General features: G+C 31.4%; 1 protein-coding gene across 1 annotated transcript; it reads left to right on the top strand.

The window, feature by feature from the left end:
* The first annotated feature begins 215 nt into the window (after positions 1–215).
* Positions 216–2859, top strand: LOC139526273 (uncharacterized protein KIAA1958-like). The gene is made up of 4 exons (XM_071321404.1): positions 216–288; positions 630–887; positions 1339–1485; positions 2096–2859. Exons 1-4 carry the CDS (start codon positions 216–218, stop codon positions 2857–2859), a joined length of 1242 nt encoding a protein of 413 aa, XP_071177505.1.
* Positions 2860–24853: the final 21994 nt, after the last annotated feature.

The following is a 24853-nucleotide window of genomic DNA, read 5'->3' as shown; positions in this document are numbered from 1 at the left end:
GTCGTAGAACTTGTAGAACTAGAGGTCATGCCTATCACGGAAGTTCCAGTTAGCGATGCACAGGGGGTGGTAGCTACGGAAGAGGAAGAAGTCCTGCTACAAGTGTCAAATACAGAAACTAATTCACGGCCACGCTATAAATCAGTAACTTTGGAGGAGACTGACAAAACAACAAAAACAAAAATACCACCTACAAAACAAACTCTGACTTGAAGATGTTTTATGACTGGTGTAGATCAAATGGAAATTTAAGATTGGTTGAAGATGTTCCAGCAGAGGAGCTTGATGGTTTGCTATCTCGTTTTTATATAGGTATTTATTGTTTTATTCAAACGTACACATTTAATAAACATGTCATAAACAGTAAAATGCATGATATTTTTCAGCCCCACCGTCGTGGCAGTCAAAAATAATAATCCCATCTCTTTATTAATTTATAACTTGTTCTCCTCTTGAATATACCTGATATTTGTTTACTGGATTTAACATCCATAATCAACAGGCAAAAAAATATCAAATAACTAAATGTGTTGAACCCAAATTGTATGTAACTACATGTACATGTACCTCTTTTTTTATGTAAGCATGATTGTACAATAAAAAGATCCATGTGATTTTTTTTATTTTAGGAGTTCGAAGAAAAGATGGAGAGGAGTATGAGCCTGTGACTCTAACTGGTGTCCAAAATAGTATAGATCGGCATCTAAAAGACAATAAGAGCATGATCGACATTAAGATAGACAAATTATTTGACCACTCAAGAAAAATATTGGAAACTAAACGTAAGGAATTGAAAGGCCAGGGTAAAGGCAACAAAAAGAACAGAGCAGAAGCAGTTGAGCCTGAAGACGTGAAATTGTTGTACAATAAACAGATACTTGGAGCTGGTATGTCTATAATGTCATCCTAAATTTTGTTTTGTTTTAGTTTGGATGTTAGATATATTTTTTGTATGATAAACGTTCCTAATTTTACTCCTAACTGAATCTTTAGTTCCCTTATGGATGGATAAGAATTTGAATTGTGATGTCGCCACATTTTATTTTTATATATAAATGTAGTTAAAACATTGATGAAGTCGGCCTAAAAAAATCAATCATTATCATGTATGGTTCTTTTGCTGTAACATTTATAAAGTAAGAAAAGTACATGGAATTGTTTTTTACTGATTTATGTGAATTGAATTTCAATTTAAAAAAAAAAGCTGATTTATGATATTTTTTATATTCTGCACACAATTAAAAATGTCTCTCAAACTGTTGATTAAATTTTGTTAATATAACATGTTCATTACACACTCCTAAAATTTACATATTTGTACTATTTTTCTATTTTTAGCTAATCCAACATCCTTGTTGAATACTGTCTGGTTTAATAATGGAGTTTTCTTCGCATTCCGTGGACGACAAGAACATTCAACCTTACTACTAGGTGATCTTGAGATAAAAAAAAATGCAAAAGGCTTAGAATTTGTTGAATTTAATGGTAAGATATTATATTGATATTTATATTAGGCCAAACAAAAAAGTATGTGTGTTTACTGTTACATGCTGAAAAAAATAGGGTATGTAGGTAAGGATTTTTTTTTACATTGAGTCTATGGGAGCAACATTGTGACTTTAACAGTGCTTAATCAAAAATAGTCAAACAAAATTTAGGGAAAGGGTACAGTAAACAAATATTTTTTTTTGTCTTATGGTTAAGAAACTATAATCTCTAATCGCCACAAATCCGAAACATACACAAGACAAAAATTACAGAAAAGGATCATTGACTTTATTGCAGTTCCATATCTTGAAAGTTGAGGTTAGATGTTATACCGAAAAATAGATTTCTCACTGTAATTTTTTTGCAATTTTAAAACAGACCCTATAACCGGGCGGTCTATTTGATTATTAGGTTATTGAAGACAAATTGAAACTGATTGTTGGTATATTTATATTTATATTTTTAGTTTTATTAGGCATGTTAGGTGTGCATAACTTCAACATTGTTTTCGGGTCATTTTAATCTGCATATTATGATGTGAACAAATGATAAAAGCTATATTGCAACTATCAATAACTTTTTTGCATTGAAATTTATTTTATTTCAGAAAGAACAACAAAAACCCGCACTGGAGCAAAGGCTGGAGATGAAAGACCTGTGGCCCCAAAAATGTTTGCACAAGAAGATAATGACAATTGCCCTATAAGGTTATTAAAACTGTACTTGTCAAAGCGTCCATCAGATTTGAAAAATGACCCAAACTCAAGATTTTATTTACGACCACTGGTCAATGTTAATGTGGATACTGAAGTTTGGTACAGCCATCAACCATTAGGAAAAAACAAGTTGGGGGAAATGATGAAAATGATGGCTAATCAGGCTCAATTGTCTGGTAGAAAAGTAAACCACTCAACAAGGAAAACATTTGCCTCTTCGTTACTGCAGTCGGAACGGCCAATTACAGAAGTGGCACAGTTCGGAGGATGGAAAAGTGTTTCCACCCTAACTCATTACAACACTCCTTCTATTAAACAACAAAATATGGCTTCCAACATCATAGCACAAACTGCTATTCCAGATTTGAATGAAGATACAAACAGTATAAATGAACACTCATCAAATATAGAAAATGCTGATGTTACATGTGATACTGTTGTCAGAGATGAAAACTTTAACATAACTGATGATATTACAGTTGAGAGGTACGTTACACCTTCACAGCTCCACAGTGTTAACTCTAACATGTTAGCAGTAAAAAATCGACAGGAAACAAACCCATTTAATATTCTTTGTGGTGCATCTGTAACTGGTGGAACTGTAAACATTAACATTTTTTCCGGAAAAAGAAAATTTGAGTCATCACAGGAATAGAAATTTTCAAACCAACTTTACTATTGTTAATGTGATATTTAACTTAGTTATGTTTTAGAAATAATATAATTACAAGACTTTTTTGTATTTTATTTAATTTAGTGACCAGCAACCAACATTAGAGGAACAATATATAGGAATCACTGTTCATCCTGCTTTTCAACACATAACTTCTGTCAATCTAATATCTTACATATTTGGTATATAAAAAGCTTTATTATGGTGAAGTACAAAGTATTTTTTTTTAAATTAAACTGTCATTAAAAAAGAAGAGAGTACATAAAGTTGGCAGCAACACATACACTTTTGTTCAGTTGGTTAATAAATGTATTAAGAAATGGGTGTTTTTATAATGGCCCTGTTATATGTCCTCGGTCAGTAATAATGGCCTTGGACATATAACAGGGCCATTATAAAAACACCCATTCATTAATACTATAATATTGTTTTAATCTGTATATTGTATTCTTCTTTTTTCACATGCACCTCTTTAACAGCTGCTTTTATAATACTGATACATTGGACTATATGATTTAAGAATAAACGTGTGGAGCCATATATTTTTGATCGTATTGCAATTCTATTTACATCCCAAGGGAAGATAACGTATTATAACTTATTTAAGATAAAGAACACATATTAATAAGTATTCCTAATCAACGTTACATATAATACATGACTTGTGCTGCGTGTTTTATCATTTTAATTGCGTCTTACAGTGTTTTTGTTTGTTTTTCAGATATTTTTAACCTCACCTAATAACTTAATCTTTCGGAAATATACTTCTGATTTGGCTTGGCATTTATCCATCCCGCCATTGCATTGATGTGCTGTGGTCGGGTTGTTGTCTCCTTGACACATTCCCCATTTCCATTCTCAATTTTAATGTAATTTTTGTATTCTTATCCTTCATTTTTGTACATGAAATTTGCATATAGAGTGTCTATATGCAATCTTGTGTTTCTTATTTTTTATTAGTGATTAAGATTATATTGACTGCTGTATTCCATTTTTTGTTTACATATTTATCTATTATGTCTGGGTTTTTTATATATATAATGCAATTCTCTGCAAATATCATTTAAGTTAAGGATTAAGCTAGCTACAAAGCAAGGTTTAATCCATAATTTTCGACATAAGAAAACGTCTGTGCTTAACTAACACCCATACGTATAAGAAACATGCTAAAATACTATATCTGCAATCTGGTTCCACAGTTTCAACAGATTGAAATAAAACAGAATGAATCCGATGTAAGAGGAATAACGGCATTGAAATAATATTAGAAATCAAGTTCTACTGTGAAATGAACCAGTAAGTGAGCGTCCTGAATACACACCATGACAATGTTGTGTAGCGTGAAATGACAATCCATTTGGTGCACGTGTTAACGCATCCGAGTTATTTTGATATTCGTGTTGTTCAATCGTTAGTTGGCTGTAAAGTCGCTTGTGGACTGTCTATCTTTTTATCAATGATAATTTGATGTATGATTGCCTCCCCTCTTTTTTAGTAATACTTTTCGATAATTCAGCGTTTTGGGACCTAGTTAGGATGTCATCAAAAAACATGTATGAAGACACAACAATAAGAAAATTAAGGCACAGAAGAAAAAAGCTTTTCAATAATCGAACACTTATATATTTATGGTCCAGGAACACAGTTATTGTCCTTTGATTTTCGATGTCTATACTGTGGACAGTGTATAAGTTTTAATTTTTGTCATTCTCCTTCCATATTGTTTTCTGCATGTTTTATGCAGAAAAATAGCAAGTCGTTGTATTACATTACACTTAAAAAATTAGGTCATAAATTATAAAGTAAGTTGTGATTAGGACCGGCTAAAAAGGTTATAAATTAGTATGTCTGCAGACCCTCTTAACATACAATTGTCCATAAGATTGAGTTAGACCTGCTGAAGATTTCTAGAGTTTTGATATAATATGTCCCAACATAAGTGTATTACACTGCAAATGTATTATGAGAAAGCGCAGGCTGGCTTTTTAACTTTCATTCATTATTTGAAAGAAATGAATTACGAAACAATTGTGTTCAAGGGACATATATACAGTCTGCCATATGGAAAGAAAACTTGAGCTGTATCTCGTAGAAATTGACCTTATAAAAATGAATAGAAATACTATTTCGGGTTCAGAAATGTCTACGGAAAGTTTTTTAATCGTCCTAAATGTTGATTTTCAGTTCTCAAATCAATACAAATCTTATAGTCAATGTCTGTCCGACGCTGCTCAAATGTAAACTATGAGTCATAAGTTTACACTTATTTATCCAAAATTATGTCTCATCAAATATGTATGACATTGTGTAATTAACAGTATATGGAAAGAAAGGTTTATACAATATGCCACTCATTGGCGGGGTAAAAAAATTATTTACCGTTTATGATATAAATTGTCCCGATTTTGTAAACATGTAGATGCTGTTAACAGAAAAAAATTATCGTCGATTAACTGCAAATTCCCCAAATAACGAAAATGATAACTTATGTCAAATACAAATTAAAAGTTTAATTGGACGAACATGACGAACGTGAATCACGATACATCATACTGATACATTTTAGTTTCAAGAACATACAGTAGTAGCGATGCAAATGATACCTACAAAATCATATATAAGACATGGACATGTAATTACACTTTTCTGTTTATTTGAAAAGTTATCTTTTCACACATATGAAGTATTTTAATCTTAATAAAACGTTTAACCGAAGTGTGACGAAGTTATAGAAGTACGATTATCATAGTTTTCTGTCATCCGACAGTCAACTCTTTAACAAAATTATTCATGTGGCTGTGTATACGATATAACTTGAGACGGTATTTCCGAGGTATCGTGTTGAAATATTGCAAATCTCTCTACACTTTGTAACATTTATTTTAATTAATTGCAGGTTCGCAGATGGATTTTCATAGGCATTTCTTTCCAAACCAAAAACGTCGCTGCTCAGTGGCGTTCAAATTCTCCGTGTTTTATTTTTTATTTTTTAGGCATCCTGAGGATGTTTAACATGTTTTCTCCTACTAACGTACAGATAACAACAATCAATTATAAAAATACGATGAAATTTGTCTATTTAATGCTACACATTGAAACCTTTGTCAAAGTTGTATTGATGAATTACAAATGATTTATTACAACGTTAAGAATTCACTGTGTAGCTATCAACACTCCAAGAAAACAGAATATTGTAAAACGTCAAAAGCCCCAATACATAATAATTATGCAAACTGCAAATCACACAATGCCGCTTTTGAAATTAAATCATGCTGATAATATTATTGATTTTAAATATTAGTCAAATCAGGGACATACCTTATTGTATCGCCTTATAAATAATTAAGAAAATGGTTACTGTTGAAAAATTATACGATTACTTGAATGCTTATCTGATGTACAGTAGTTGTCGTTTGTTTATGTAATATATACGTGTTTCTCGTTTCTCGTTTTGTTTATATAGATTAGACCGTTGGTTTTCCCGTTTGAATGGTTTTACACTAGTAATTGTGGGGCCCTTTATAGCTTGTTGTTCGGTGTGAGCTAAGGCTCCGTGTTGAAGGCCGTACTTTAACCTATAATGGTTTACTTTTTAAATTGTTATTTGTATGGAGAGTTGTCTCATTGGCACTCACACCACATCTTCCTATATTTATCCTCCATATTCTGGTATTTACATAATAGTTTGCTATAATCATCATTAGGTTTGAACAACAAATGTGCATGCTTACCACTTATAAATCTTCAGACTGAACCATCACAAGGATTACGTCATGTATGTTGTTGTTGGTAATCTTAACCGGTTTTAAAGTTCAGGTATTAAGGTCGGAAACCTAGATTAAGGGAAATAACTCTTAAAATCATCAGCACGTTTGTGTCAACCATTTTCATCAATAAATTCTAAGCTTCTAGGTTACATAGATAATTTTCAATCTTTTTCAGGTAAATGGTGAAAATACTTTGATAAGGCTTGACGTTTACAATCACATTACTGATTTAAAGAGTTATCTTCCAGCACCAAGATCTACCAACTCAATTGATCGTTATCAATAGGATTGTCTTATAAATTAGTCAAAATGAGGATTTCACTTACAACACACTGTATCTAGCTCTATGTGCACATGACCTTATTGAATAATACAGCATCGAATTCTCTAAATCAGGCTTAAGAGTACACTCTAATAACTTGTTCAAATATAATATGACAGGATGAACCGATCCAATAAGAAAACCTACTGCAATCGATCAATATTTATCGCCTGAATGTTCAACAAACAAGGGCAAACGTCTCTGAATTGTTTTTGCCATATATATCTTGATTTTTCTGTCAGAGATAGTGACTGTGGAGGAAATTATTGAGAGAAGTCAATAGTTACACGATTGTTTAACATCCACGTTTAAACGGCGGTACTTTATTTTACAAATTAATGTAAAATCATAGCTAAAAGTATTATATAAAAAAAAATTAAAATATATTGCAAATTGAATAGGTAGATAAACATTGAAAGCAACAAAGTATATATTTGATTTAAACTAACACAATATAAAACAGCTATGTATTACCTTGTCATGATAACCGTTTGATAGAAGACGATACAAACAGTTATGTCCTTATGTTTGTGGTGCAAGGAAATAACACTGGTATTATTAGTTGGAGTGAGTTGCAAGCCAAACGATGATTGTAAGACAATACCAATCTGTGAAATGGATTGTTATATGGGAGGACCTTCGTATCACTGTAACAGCAGAGGAATAACAGAAGTACCAAGTTTTCCCAAGTCGACATTAGAGCTGTATGTATTGATTGTATTTAGTAAAACTGTTAAACATCATAATTTCATACACATTTTATTGGCATAGTACAATATCATCAAATAACTGCAATACTAAACATGTATGATGACTGATTAAGACCTTTTTAATAAACTGTATCCACATTTTAAAGATTGAACGTCTATAGAGATCTGAGAATTTCTAGCAAAAAAAATTAGATAATTTTTATAACAACCTTGTAATACATTTATATAAGGGATATCAACCATTTGTTAGCAACCTTGTAATATATCTATATGAGCGATATCAACCATTTGTTTACAACCTTGTAATATATTTTTATAAGGAATATCAACCTTTTGTTTACAACCCTGTAATATCCCTAATTAATCTGTTCTTATTTAACCTATTCTGAGTGTCACTTATAATGAACACCAAAATGAGAGCACAGTCAGATCATTTTTGTCTTGGCGTATTAATTCAAAATGTACCAATATTCTAAGTATAAAAGATTGAAGTTGTTAAGTAAAACTGCGTATGTTTTTATTTTAGAGATTTGTCTGACAACGCCATTAGAACCTTGAACAGTGATACTTTTGCGGTTTACCTAAATGTATCTTTCCTGCAATTATTCACATATATTAATGTACTTTATGAAAATGCCAGATTGTGATGGGTTAATACGAGGGAAATAATTGATTGTATCCCATGTCTCAGATGGAGATATTTTTTGAATGTCGCCTTTTCGTGGAGACCAATCAAATATCGATATTTTAAAGGACAATGTATCTAATTAGCATCAGTATAACATTAAGTAACACATGGCTAAGAGGGTGATATAGCAAAGATTAAAAAAACACTGTCAACCTACATGAGTAATTTGGAGATACATATACATGTGTTGCTTCAATGATTTATTCAAAAGCAACAATTTGATTGCATACACTACAAACCATTAAAGTCTGAAATGGCCTATATCTTTACTCAACTGTACTGATTTTTACTCGACCAGTCTGAATTGGTCTGACTCTAACTTGACATTACTCGACCCAAGTCTGAACCATACTTGACTGTACTGAATCGTACTAGACCCTTATCTTTGCCGTTGAAAATAGTCTGAACTATTACTCGACCAGTCTGAAACAGTCTTAACCCATTCTCGACCTGTACTCGACCTATTTTTCCAGTCTAAACCATACTTAACCAAAGGTCAGAACAATACTCGACCAGTCTGAACCATACTAGACCAAAAAACCTCTACTTTTTTAACTGTTAAAATAATTTTCTTTTTAACTGACATATATAGCAACAGCCAACAAAATTAATAAATGTTTAAACCTTATATTAGAAATATATCTATAGTTATATTTAGGATAAAAACAAACATTTCATGTATAATTTATATCAAAAAGGGATAAAATTAAAGAAATAAATAAAATTGTTTTTCTGATTAGTGGTGAAATATAAAGTATAACCTCTGCTTGGGGGCAAACTCATAAATCACAAGATCACACCTGGTCAGAGGTATTAAATTCCAAATAACATTGATTCAAAAATGCAACATCCTGTTTAAAATTTAAAAATAACAAGGCCTTTCGAATATACATGTATGTACTAGATAAGTAAAACATGAATTTAAGAAAATAGGGCATTCTTTTTACCTGTAACACACATGTACTGAGGTAATTAGACCATATTAAAGTGCTTTATGTGTGCCATGTTAATTTGACAAAAAATACTTAAATTAATTGAAGTAAATTGTTACTGTTACTTTGGAATACATTTCCTTTTTTAAAGATGGTTACCAAGGATTGCTATGGGAAGTCTATTATCATGATTATATTAAATTCTTGGTTTAATAAAACAAAACAATTAAGGTCTCATTTTTTTTAAATGTATTAAGTTGTTTTATATACTATTTTATATATATATTAATAAAAAAACATTCACTGCATTATTACATGTAACTAAACTCAACTTACACAATAAATCTATACTATGCTTAAGTTAATGGTGAAAATAGTCCAGTTATCATAAAACACTTCTGACAGATTCATAAAATTTTGAATTATATTGAAAATATTGTCACAATTCATTTTTTAGATTATTTGATCAGCTTGTTTTTTCATATTTCAAAAGTTGATATATATTATTATGTAAGTGTTGATTAATATTGAGTTGAAGTTACATATTATGATTGATTATTGTGAAATTTTAATTTCAATACTGTATTGAACACATTTTTAATTTCAAATTGTTGTTCAAATTTCATTTTTATCAAAAATATTTCCTAAATTGATAAAATTTAGTTGATAGATACAAAGAATAGGTCTAGGTTGGTTAAGACATGGTCGAGTATGGTTCAGACTAGGTCGAGTTTGGTTCAGACTAGGTCGAGTACGGTTCAGACTAGGTCGAGTAAGGTTCAGACTCGTCTAAAATGGTTAAGTACTGGTCAATTACACATTCAGACTGTTAAGTATGGTTCAGACTATAGTCGAGTATTATCAAGTAAATTTCAGATCAATTCAGACTGGTCGAGTAAAAATCAGTACAGTCGAGTACAGATATAGGCCATCTCAGACTTTTAATGGTTTGTAGTGATAACGTCAACAATTTTTATTGCATCAATTCACAATTGATGCTATACAAAGCACGCACAAGATCAATGGACCTATGACAGATTTTAAATGTATGTTTCGACGTTGTTTTCTGTCAGTCTAATAAGAATGGATATAACAATATAGTATTTGAAGCTCCGATGGCATCAATTGACGATTTGATAGTCGCAAATACTATTTACTGGCTCCGCTAACGGCTTGTCAGTAAACTTTATTTGCGACCTTTAAATCACCTATTGATGCCGTCGGAGCTTACAATACAATACAGAAACACATCTTGATAGGATATTCAAATATTATTGTTATAATGAAATAACAATGGCACGTCGCTTGTCTGTTAGTTTATTTTTTTTAAATTTCAGCACAATATTATTCTCTATTAATATTTCTGGCCTACATTTGTATATTTTTATATTTATTTTGTTAATGTTATGATACAGTGTTGACCCATTTTTCAAAGAACACTACGGGTACATGTATTCATAAATTAACAAAAAATAGGAGTCGATTAAAGTTATGAATTGAAAAGTCCTTAATTGCCTTTTTAAACGTCTCTCATGTTTGTTTATCTATAAATGAAAATGTATAATAATGATTATTACGGACCAATGAATATTAAATGTCAGACAAAATGACATGCATTTGACCTCAGCTATTCAATTTTACATTGGTGAGCTTTTAATCTAATTTGAATATTGAAGGGAACATATTTAGTTTTTCTATTGATTTGTAAACTTCTATCAATCGAAAGAAAATAACTTGAAATAATAATAAAAAAAAACACGTTTGGTAAAAAACTTACGAGCGAGGACAAGACTGGGTATTTTGTTCTTGAAGTTGTACAATTAATTATAAAATAGACTGAATCATCATAACAATCGTTGAGAATACACAGTATTCAAGTTACATTTTTCCATTATTGAATGGTCTGAAAAGCTTATACAATACAAATAACAAAATGTGATATTGAGTATACGTCTGTGACATGAATAGTGAGACATCAATCCAACAACAACAGAACATAATTTAAATAACTGTCAACAAACAAAAAATGTGCTGACAAAGAGACAGTCTTGCAAAATGTCACTAGTGAAATTATATTGATAATATCATAATGAATAACTAGGTGTGATCTATTTTTCTGCACTGGAGACAAAATACCTAGAATGTATCAATTTTAGGTCCTTGTTACAACTCTTTTTAAATGAAAAAAAAAGAAATTTGAAATCATTTTTGAAAGCTTACTACTTTTTTTCTGTCAATAAATTTTCTTCTAAGGGGACGATCATGTAACTATAGTGTGGGTCTGGCAAACTTGAAGGTTTCAGGGTACTTATCTTCAAAATAATTCGCGGCGGTATAAGTAATTCTTTACTCTGACCAGATTCACAATATTTTCCTTTCTGTTTGTCCAGAAAATGACACAACTACTGACCTTTTAGCTTACCCATTTGCACCGCAAAATTAACAATTAAAAAGCAATATTGTACAATATTATTTACTTTCTTAAAGTTTGTTTCATCTTAAAGTACCACGTGTCCACATCAAGTTCGTAAAAATTATGATTTATAAAGAATGAGTCATGCGTGATTTAGCATAGCGGCCTAATCCAATGTTTATCTGAAGGTATTGAGAAGAAAACAAACAGTCTAAAAAATGACAAACAAATTAAACGTTAAATGAAATGAAATAAAATAAAAAGAACATATACCTGAAACCGGCACCACGTTTTCAAATAACAAGTACATTAAGCGTGCACATAAGACAATCAAAATAAATATGTTAAAGGACACCATAGAGATAACAAGACTATATTAATTATAATGTGTTTAATCAAATCATCTTATACAATAAAAACATTGTTATACAACGGATACACACATTGTTTTACTTGAAAGGGATATTGGAATGAAGAACTGGTAATACATGTCTGTTAGAAGTAATGCGTTAGTTACTCATGTTGCTGTACAGTTATTTTTAGATTGCCTAATTTTGTTCGTTAGTTTAAGTAATTCTTCCTGACTATCGACAAATTATTTGTACTTGTATGATTGATAATTACTCTTCTCTTAGTATTTCATTCTCTTTACTGTAAGTTTTTGAAAATTAAGTAATTAAATTGCATAAAAAGCACTGGTTTGTTTTATTTATTGTAGACGTGTATCGAACAGCTCTCTTATAAGCATACCTGAAGGTGTTTTCAGGAACAATGCGGCAATGAAATTTTTGTAAGTGAAATTTTGTGAGTATGTTTGCTGACATAATAGAATTGACCGAATAGAAAGTTGTTATCTTTATCTTTCGATTCAACTTTGGCATTGTAAACAAGCCTTACTCCTGGTAGTTTATGTTTGTTTATACCAACATATAAGGTCTATAAAGACAATATAGATACAACATGGACTATTAAACACAGTTGCATGTTAACTGCAATCGAATATGTACTTTGACCTTGAAAGGTTTACTTTTACTAATTATGAATTGGATGGAGAGTTGTCTGATTGGTCCGCATACCACGTCTACTATAGATACAGTAGTTTACACTACTAAGACCACTCGGCAACAGAGACATATTCCAGTTTAGATATTTAAGGCTATTGTTAACATTTTGCCCTTTTATTAGTTTTCATATTTGTACCAATATTTCTTTCAATTTAATGTCAAACACTTTCAATATATAGTCTTACTAATTGAACAATCTCGTGCATGATTGCTTCCTATCTAATTCACAGACTGAACACAATATACTCTAGTCGCTTACGGTACATTGTTTAAAAGTCAACAATAAGTAAAAGATTAAGTGAATAAGATCATCATTTGAATTTGATTTATATCTCATGATGTGTTGTTTTGAGTAGAATAATTATTGTATTAAGCACGATACAAACATGGAATAAAAATATACCTTACTACATAACTTCCAGCTGCTGTTAAACTTATTTAACAAAATTTGTTATAGTAAAATGTTCTTTAAAATGTTGAATACGTATATCAACTATCTTCATTACTGAATTAAAAAAAGAGTCCAAAGATTTTTTGTCAGCTTTTTCCCGTTTTATCCATTTCATACAGTAAGTATGGAGTGAGTCGTGGATGATATTACGACACTCATTCCAATTAATAATTGACGGGAGACGATATTTAGGTCCTTTACTGGGGAATGATTTTAACTCTCGGTCTTGAACGATGTTAAGATCTCCTGTTATAACATGGGAAAGGGTCCATAAATATATTCGGAATTACTGCAATTACATGAAGTAGGTGTATTTTCACTGATATTAACATCTTTACACAATTGACTATAATTAAACACAAATTTCCGGGTAGATTTCTTGTAAATATAACAAATAAGAGGTAGCTCAGTATTGTCAAAATATCCAGGAATTTGTTCGTTAACAGAATGGTCGTTAAATATACCGGCAATATTTACAAAATCAAAGCCTTCATTGACATACTTAATTTTAATAAAATGTTTTTTATGATCTTCAGGGCGATCAATTTTGGGAAATAATTTAGAATAACAATATGCCATAATAATTTGAACAATTTCATACTTAGGACTGCTATATGAAATTGTGTTGCAATCCTCCAAAATTTTATTTAACTTATTAACCGGTAACGAACAGAGTTTTGTTAACAGATAATGTCTGCCGTTGTTTTTTGAAATAGAAATTAGGTCCGAAATATTGGTATGATTCTACATGTATGTCCCGAAATTAGTTTCATTCTCTGACTTAAGTTTGCCTCTACCAACAGTCTTCACGATGAAGTGTTTAATCTACAGGACAGAGCTCAATTTTTGAAAATTTTTAGTTAGATTCTGTTGGACTGTAGATATGATTTTTACAGCCCGGAGAACAATTTTAGAACAAGCCTTGGCTGCCTGGGCTGCCACTCAGCATGAAGACTGTACCAAATGTTTTGAAACTTTTACACAATTAATGCTTATAACCACATAATTCAAATCAAGTTCGCTTTTACCTTTCTTCACTTATGCCCCTTCAGTTTAGTAACATAAACATTGCTGATTTTTTCTTATTCTGTTCTCTAATTTAAGTTTGCCTCAACCAAATGTTATGAAACTAATAAAAAGTTCTTATTAAAAATGTACCACAAAACTCAAATCAGGAATACATTTGGGCAGTACATGTACATGTATTACTTTAAGTTAAAGTTTAACTGTTCAAAGTGTTCTTGATTAATTCATTTATGTTCCACTATAAAGATCTATGCAAGCAAGGCATCCTCTGAGTCCCGCATCCACACATTCCCCATTTATTTCTGTAATAACATATATGTGTTCCAAGGCCGTAGCTACCCTTGAGGCAGGTGAGGCAATTGCCTCACTAAAATTTCGACACTGATTATTTTTTTTATACATATAATTATATAAATATAATAGTCATTTGTTGTTCTGTCTCAACGTTGATTTCTTTAACTTGTCATCATTCCTTTTAAACTATTCTTCCTGTATATAACTCAGCATCTCAACGGGTGATGTTTCTCAATTACATTAACCTAGTAACGATCATCATCATGGATCTCTAGTTTAAAACAGGCTCTTGCAGAAAAGGAAAAGCGACACTGAAGGTAAAGAATAATAATTCTAGTAAACTATTTTTGTGAACAGAGTCTGAGTATTGCATATAACTTCATTATTACAATCCAAAAACGATAAGTAGACTGACAAATCAAGTACTGGTCTTCGGAAGGGGGCAGTCCTGTCTGCGTATTCATTTCTCCGTTTCACCAACTTTTGACAAATCAAGTACTGGGCATCGCAAGGGGCAGTCCTGTCTGCGTATTCATTTCACGAACTTTAATCTTTCTCTTTACAGATAAATAAATTAAAAATATAAATAATATGAAACATGCATGGATTAGTTTTTATCAATGTTTCTTCAACCTTAAAAATTGAAATAATATCCCATATTCCACTTTGATATTATTGAGGAATGGTAGAACCTTTAACACAGGATTTCGTCTTTACTTATTCGGGACTACGGAATTTCGTTTCTTTATATTCGGGGTTTCGGAATCGGACACCCCTAACCCCTAAATTTATAAATTCTGGAACTAAAATACCACCAACTTTTTCCAGAAATAATTGGAAATTACGGACCTACATGTAAACGTCAAAAACTCCATTCCAATTTCCCCTGTACCCTTATCAGATATACTTACTCTATAGATAGAATCATATACCTGTATCTTATCTCATTCTATCCCTTGTTTGTCTACTGTTTGTCAGCATAAAAGCGAGTTTAATATTTGGAACTGCGACTGTAAGATGGTGCTTACAGGAAAGCTTAATTCTTTTTTGCAAACAAAACTGTTACTACCGATGCTGCTAACGAATTGCTGATGGAGAAGGAATTGGAAGAAGACTTTAGAAACACAGACTGCCCTGAAACGACTGAAAACTTGGAAAAGAGCATGCATGCCTGGCGAGAGATTGTGCGGTCTTGCCATGCTCCATGTTCATCGCGATAAGGATATCAGCAGACCAAATTATGATTCTGAAACGATTTGACTGAACCGGCAATAGAAAAATTTGGCAAACTCTACTGAATCGATGTTTGTTCTATTTTCTTGTAGCAGACTCAAATCAGTGATATTTGGATGATTATCTTACATATAAATTTAAATAAAGTTGTTAAAAATTTGGTGTTAGTAAAAGTCTTAAAATATGAAAAATTTATATAAAAAGTGTCCAAATTCAAAACATTATCAAACTCTCTAAAAATGCCTAGAATGCAGGATTTTGCACCATTCATTTCATACCCTCCAAAAAAAACTATTTTGCCTCACTAAAATAAGATCCCTAGCTACGGCCTTGTGTTCTATGCCATGTATGCATGATTGGTAAACTATGAACTGTTTTATCTTTCTAAAGTTTATTATACACTGTAGTGTATGTAGTCTGTAACATTGTATTTTTAAACTATAGAAAATAATAATATGCAAAAAATGTATCAATAGAACTTGTAAACATTTTAACAAAAAAAAAAATTAGTTTGACTCAATTACATCCTGTATGTGCCTGTCCGAAATAAGGAGCCTAGCTGTTATTCAGCGGTTCATGTTGTACATTGTAGGTCGTTGCTGTATATTTTATTTGTTTACATAGATATGTTCCTTGTTTTGTTTATAAATCATTATCAGTGTGTTCCTTCATTTGAATTATTTCACATTTGTCATTTTCATTTTGCGTCTTTTTAAGCTGATTTTGCAGTATGCGCTTTGCTCATTGTTGAAGTCAACTTGTACGATAGTCCAAATTATTATGACGTCTAGAAAGCCTTCTTGAAAGCTATTTCAATTTTTTTACTTTGACATCTTTCTGCGACTTAATTAGGCATAAATAAAATAAAATAAAACAGCTTTCAAGACTTCATAATTATTTGGACTACATTAATTTTGTACTTGTACGATAACTTATGTACCTGATTTTTACAGTACTTGTTTTGTATTAAAGATTTTTGGTTACAAATGTACACTGTTACATTTTCAGCATTTTGAAAGTTTGTCTATTTCAAAGCTCTTAAAATTAAGATTTTCAAACATGAAAAATTGTGATCATTGTTGCCTTGGTATTTTTTCTGTGCCAAAATTTTAAGTACAAAATACTTACCTAAGTCCATGGAAAAATAATTCATGGTTTCCCCTAACCCGACCGGGTCATTGTTTTACCGCCGGGTCATTTAATTTTTCAGAAAAAAAAAAAAAAAAAAAAAAAAAAAGGTTTTTTGCAGAGACAACAAAAAGTGTTTGAAATATGCAAGATTAAAGTTCTGCTGTAGAAACAAAACATATAGATATAGAATTATGCATGGTTACAAAAAAAAAAAAAAAGCCTGCCTGCCGGGTCTTTAAAATTTTCCCATGTTAGCTATAGATATGAAACCAACAATTAATTTTCCATGGCCTAAATATTAAAATCATTTTAAAGTAAAGAAATAGTACTTACAACATGTACATGTATTAATATTAAAAGTAAATTTCCAGTACTACTGATTTTAAGTACAGAAATGTAAAATACAAGGTAATAGGATGTGAATGATGCTGGAATAGGTAACTTTTTCAAGCTTGAAAATATGGGAACAACTGGGGAAAACATCAGATATATATGATAAGGTAGATAAAGTTCCAATTACTTGTACATGCAAAGCCCTGTCAATTTTAGTAGCTGTAAGTAAACAGAATCTTAGCCTTAAATGTTCCACTTTTCCAACACACCTACCTACAATTTTACCTATGCAATATAGGAAAAGATATACATTTTAAGATCTAAATTAAATGAAAAGGGTTGGATAACAGAACCCAAGTGACAACCAGGCCCCCTATCCATTACATGTAAGTATTGAAGGAAAAGATATACATTTTAAGATCTAAATTAAATGAAAAGGGTTGGATAACAGAACCCAAGTGACAACCAGGCCCCCTATCCATTACATGTAAGCATTGTAAACATATGATTGTAAACATATGTTTATCATATTTTTGTCCTAAACATATGAAAAACATACGATTTTCATATGTTTTTCATATGTTTTGAAAACATATGAAAAACATATGTTGCAATTTTTCCTGTGTATGTATCGTTATTTACATGGAGTGTTGTGATGTGTTGATATCCAGTGTAATGACGGTAAATTTTCTTCGTTTTCTCTGATATTGATACCAGAAGAAAGACGAATATGATTGTGATTTTGTAAAGTTTCATCCTTTTTAAATGATGTTAAAGAATATGTAGGATTACCAGTTGTGCTGTTTATTCGAAGCTCTGTTATGATACATTGCAAATAATGGCTTTTACATATGAGGCGTTATCTGCTGGAACAGCGACACAATATTAAAAGCAGTGCAATTCAAATCCTCATGACTGTGTGTATTGTAACTTTTGATAGTCAAATTACTTTGAAAGTCGGTATCGACTATTAGTATATATCACAGGTTTTACAATTTTTGCGGTAACATTTAAAAATAGAACAAAATTGAAAGTTGTCATTGAAATCAAGATATCTAAAAGTTGAACAGTACCGGACCAACAACAAATAAACTTGTCTGAATTTTTATAGTACAACGATAAATCAGAAGACTGCACATTTATTATTTTCATTTCATCATTTAGGATAATCATAAGACACCTGATTAAATCAATGTCGTCGTGTCCCTGAAAACATTCGGTTGGTACCTTTTCATCAAGGGTAGCATTTGTAACAATCGGTAGAATCACAAAACCTACTAGATTAAAATCTAACATGTCTAAAACCTCAATACTGCGGAAAGAGATAAGAAGTGATTTAAGTCACCGACTCATAGCATTGTTCAACCAATTCTTGATGGTTACCATCAATTTATGTCAAGTCGATTTTCTGAAAGCATATAATTATGAGATCTCTGTTGAAATGGTGTTGCAATTAGCATATATTTATCATTTTATTTATTGTAACGTTATTATTCATCTACAATTGTATAAAATTCCATGTTCTTATCACCAACCCCAAACATTTTCTTGACTATACACGAATCAGCTGGGCTATAGATCTTGGAATGGATTTTATTAGTATTGATTTAACTTGATGCAAAAAGTATGGAATGCTATGTAATTGTCGTCAAACATGTTAAAGAAAATATAATCAGGGATATTTTGAAATATATAGGAATGATATAGGGTATGAATAAAACATTTTCAAGATATACTAGGCTTTATACCCTTCTTTGGATAAACAAACAACGGTCAATCTTAAAACAGAAATGTCATAGCAAATGTGGTCGTCACACGCTTATTTGTTTAGCCTTTGAAAACACAAGTAAAAAAAGTAAACCAAAAATATCGAATTCCAATGTAAATAGCATACGATGACAGAACCTGAAAGAATGATTAAAACATGTTTTAATGTTTGTATAAAATAATTTACACTTTAAATTTTAAACCTTTCAGCTTTTGAAAAGTGAATACACAATGCCGTATGAATGCATGACAATGTAGCGCATGCATGATTCACAATGTTTATGTAAATGCAGTCTGACTATTTTTTAATGGCATATCAAAATAATGACTTACAAAACTTTTGAAAATATTAAATTCTTCCACCCTATTTTTTATCAATGAATCCAAATCACCTTTAATTCTTTGCAAATGTTCTGATATATTCAAAAGTCAAAAAAATGTGTTTGTTTTGTTTGATTTCCAATTGTTGTAGAACTATACCATTTTTGACCTCAATGTATTTTAAATGGTTGATTTTAAACTCACCAAAAATGTGTTCAACAAATCACGTCCAGTACGGAAAATACACGGCCAATTGGACACAAAGACGTACAATGTATTGGGCATGTGCTAATACAGGACGCTCACTTCCGGTTTCAATTTCACAATTGTTTTATATTTATTTTTTTGGAATTCAAATCATAAAATAAAAAAGTTAAGATGATGTTCAATGTTTTGTAAAGTCTTGAAGTCTTGAAACAGGAATACTGCATACATGTACCGTTCTCGAGTACGACGAGTTAGTAAACAAATATTGTGTTAAATGTTTTCGATTCGTTCGTGTATATAACAAAGTTTTTGATTTTACCTTAAGCAATGTATGTATTATTGGAACAGTATTACACGAGGGTTTTTTGTTTTGATATCTTAATTTTATCATCGAACCAAGGACATCATTCGTAAAACGAAATCAAGATGCAGACATCTTATTCGTTCAAGTATTTCACATTCAATCTTTTATTATAATATTCGACACAAAACACAAACATGTCGTCGCGCACTTTAAAAGCTGTATACAAAACCTATAAGCTGACTTATTAAGAAGTAATATATTTCCCATATTACTGTCAAATTATTAAAAATGACATATTTGGGAATTGATATTGGTTTATTTATAGGATCTCATAGAGCTTTCATCGGAAATAAACATTTTTATTCTAAAACCAGTTGTTTGCATGATACGGGTTATATTCTTCTCTTATAATTTATGATGGCATGGTACTTAACCCATATGTATGTTGCTTGATTTCATATAGCAAAGGAATAATCTTTCAATTAGTTAAGTTGCTGTTTGGAGCTTGCATGGTAGATACCTGCTAGTAGTCCTTTGTTAATCATGTTAATGTAAGAACGATTGTCGTTTTTTCCTAATTTTGTTTTGTTACTTGTTCTAATAGTGGATAAACATGTTTTCACTGTTTTTACTGTGAGTATTTCTGTGTGTTTGTGTATTATATATTAACTGGTTTGTGTATTTTACATAAGCTAGATGAATAGGTAACTGCTGAAATATTGTTAAACATGTATAATCCCATTGCATGTGTGCGCCTTCGCAAGTTAGGAATCTGTGGTCTTTGTTAGTCTTGTATGCTGTTTTGTCTTTAAATATAGTTCATCTGTATGTTTCGAAATTTACTGTGACGTCCATTTGCACTAAACAATTATTTGTAGGGGCCAGCTGCAAGCGGCCTCCGGGTGAACGATTGTGTCGCTGTTTTAAAGAAACATTGATTGAATGTTGATTGTTTTTGCTATTTGGTTGGCTTGTTGTCTCTTTGACACATTTTCTATTTCTTATTTTAATTTGATACAATCAGCTCAAAATTAGTGACCATAATTAAAAAAAAAAGGAAACAGTCGATATTTTTTTTTCTTTGCTGGATTATGAGAGAAGCGTCCTCCCATAAAATCGATATAACGTATGTTTATGGTAGCCCTTAGAAAGTTTGTTGAACACTATGATGTGTCGGTGTCTTAACTAACTGCCCCACGATTTAGCAGACATGTTATATACAAGTACAGTCGGATTCGTTGAATTGCCTATTGTGATAATCGTTTGAGTAAGAATTCACATGGTAGGGGTGCACACGTAACAAGTAGACAAACTAAGTTATGTTGTTCTTCTCAGAGTTTCACTTCCTTGAGATTCTTTTTGTAACTTTTCATTTCATTTGTGTATTCAATTTTGTTGACCGAGATTTGAACATCAGTAAACTACGGTCGAATTAATCTCGCTTTGTTGTAATAAATGAAAAACAAACGCATTGTGTTAAAGATATTTATTCAACACACAAACACACAAACACTCACACATTTGCTGTAAAACCTTGCCATAAAATGTCCCATTCAAATATTGAACTCATGTGTTGTGCACAAGTTTAGAGTTTAAATCGTTCCAACATAATAAATGTCACTTTTTGCCTCTGGTTAGACTTCTTTCTCAAACCGTTATACGAAGACAGAGTTATGTAACTTTGAGTTGGAATTTGGTTGTATTCCTTCTTTCATTACAGTTGATTTTTTTTATGAAATCGATACCATCATGTATCATGTTTATGTGACATTTAGGTGGGATGTTGTAGTATTTCTTGCCCATCTGTCCGTTCCTGTCTAGTGTTTTGATGAAATCAATACCCTCACTGATTACGTTGTTGTGTTCAGTGTCTGTCATCCGTGACTAATTAGAATATAATAATCATTATGTTTGTTATTGAATTCAATTGTACAGTTTGCATTTGAACATAACACACGATGATAAAGTTAAAGTTGAAGATTTAAATTCTAAATTAAATCGTTTTAAAATCTACAAGGCATCGCAATAAAACATGGTTGTAAGTTGTTACAGCGATATAACACAAGCAGTAGGAGATCTTACACAATATAGTCGATATACAATAATGGTAATGTTCTGTTAACGCATTATGTAGTTGTACCTTACATGAAATTTGATATTACCTAGTCATAGGTCTACATTAGTCTGAGACATTGTGTTTGATTGTGTACATGTTATTTCTCTCAAGACATCCAGAAAACGAACTGTGAAGTCATTCGTGTCACTGATTGATGAAGATGCGGGAATAACAAATGACGAAACCCTGAATCTATACCCGTAACTCTTTGTTAATTATAAATGAAAGGATGATGTGTGTCTATATCTAATAAAAGTACGAAGTTGAAGAGCATTGAGGACCCATATTCGAAACAATTGTGCCAAATACGTCTAAGGTAATTTATGCCTAGGATTAAAAAAATACTTAGTTTTTGTAAACAATAATTTATAAAAAGAAAAAGACCATACAATATTCATGTCAACACATAAGTGTTGAATACTTGGCTGGTGATAGATACCCTCGGGAACTAAACGTCTACCAGCAGTGGCATCGACACAGTGGTGTACTAAATGTAGGTAAACCTGTATCTTGTATAAGAAAAATAATATTTACCTGTTTAATTCTACTCGTTGTATCTATAAACTTTCTTAGTACCATGAATGCTGATATAAGCGTAATTGATGAGGCCATTCCACCGATGACAAGCGCTGTAGATGTGTAAGATGAGTCTCCTTGTGTGAAAAATAAATAATTATAAAAAAAGAAGATGTGGTATGGTTGCTAATGGGACAACTCACCACAAGAGACATAAATGACACAGAAATTAACAACTACAGGTCACCATACGGCCTTGAACAATAAGCAAAGTCAATACCGCATAAACAGCTATACAAATTCCCGAAATAAACATGTAAAACAATTAAAACGAGAAAACTAACGGCCTTGTTTATATTAAAATAATGAACGAAAAAATAAGACCATATTTGCGTTCCATTCAAAAAGTTGATTCAATACTAATGGTTCTGTGCGAAAGTGTCCATCGATACTACCTCTTAACATTATAATACGTTAAGTTAAATGTGCAAAATTTAGTATATATCGCTGAATTTCCCATTTGTATCCATTAATTGCTTAATCTGTGTTACTAACCAGTGTCAAGTGTTTCATGCATGTTCAGGACGACTCTATGGTTATGTTTATATTTTCTTATAAGAAAAAAATCTAGGAAATGTATTTTATGTTGTTCAGTTCTACAATACACACTTTATCCATGGAAATTAGGTAAAGACAAATTTATCAAGTGTCCCATGTCTCATGAATCTGTTTTGCAACTAGTGCATTTCCATTTATACAGAGAATAGTTTAACATTTATAATGATGTCAGATTTTCACTGCGCGAATCGTTTATGGTATCAATACAACGACATGCTTTGTCTAGAGTTTAAATTTTTACAAATTATTAGGTTAAGTAAAAAATGATCACCTTACAATGATGTATATGTTATTGTTTTACAGCTGTTGCTTTACTGATACGTCAATTATTTCCTATCGTTAATTAATATCTAATACATGTATGAATTTAAATATTGTCAAAGTGACTTGCCTTTTGTCTTGGTCGTATGCTGGACCTTGTCACTAGTTGATTCCATAGCCGGGGTAATAGAGTCTTTGCAATTACACGATGATTCATTATGTATTGTCGTGACTGCTAAACGTAATCTATAGTCTATAACAAAATGGAATCTACTGGTTTACTAGTTATGCAAAAGATACAAAACAAATATTTTCAAACGTTCTCGTCGAAACATTGTATATAAAAAACAGTTCTAGTTCTTGACATGTCATTTAGGATTTTCCTCAGAACTCGGTATTTTTGTAATATTACTTTCTCTTCATGCAATTTTTAACATGAAGTTCTAGAACACACATTTCACGTTGTCCTAGTGAAATACCTATTATAGCTTTTTCCGACTAAGGTTTACACTACTGGAGAAAACCTTGTAATCCCAAGGGATTGTCTATTAACCAAAACTGATGTTTTGTAATGTCGCTTCAAAAAATTCGAAAAAGTATGCCGGTCGCCTAATCGAATTTGTAACGCTAATTCCACCATTTGACTCAGTCACAATTGATGTACTTTTAAACTCATTGGCGAGTTTCTTACAGGGAGTCGTCCTGTTGTCTAGAAGAAGTTTTTTGTTCATATAAGGGAAATAATTCAAAGGTACGTGCTCTTGTAAAGAGATTGTAAAATCAGAAATAAAATAAGGACATTACTTTTAATTCTTTATTATAAAAGAAGAGTAACAAATATGAATATATTATCTTACATGTATCATAGACGGCGATGTCGTCGCCATTTTGCAGACTCATGCATTTCAAAGTATTGTCCATCTTGAATGTTATATAAAGCAAAGATACCAAAAATCATTATGGCACAAAACAATCTCATAAGTAGGCAATCCTAATAAAACAAGCTGACATAACTAGAGAACAACTGTTTACAAATAAGATAATTAACCACGGCTCTCCCTTAACAACATTTGCGAGTATGGTCTTAAGGAAACGATGATAATCCGTCGGAAGGGGGCGATAAATAGCTGACATGTGTTAAGACAGAGCTATAACTCTTGCACGTAGAATACAATCCTTTAGATTTCATAAAAGTGTGGGCTGATGCTGCTACAAGACAGCACTCGCACTCACAAGTGGAAAGGAAGTAATATAAATTGCAATAACTTGATTCTGAATCCACTATAAACAAATATGTTTGAAATAACTGACCTGAGCAATTAACGACGGTGTTAGGGAGAGTTACTCCGTTACGGCACGTGAAATTGTATCTTTGAAGGTCTGTAACCCTTTTTGTTATCCATTTATATGTTGAAATAGACAAACAGTCACAGTCAAAACAATTGCTGCAATCTCTGAAAAAAATTGTAAAGCATTACAATTAAATAAGCGTTGCATGTGTC

The sequence above is a fragment of the Mytilus edulis genome, chromosome 6 (assembly GCF_963676685.1).
Source record: "Mytilus edulis chromosome 6, xbMytEdul2.2, whole genome shotgun sequence".
In the NCBI taxonomy this organism is placed as follows: Eukaryota; Metazoa; Mollusca; class Bivalvia; order Mytilida; family Mytilidae; genus Mytilus; species Mytilus edulis.
Note: the sequence above shows the minus strand (reverse complement) of the source record. Positions and strands in the feature narration are given on the sequence as shown.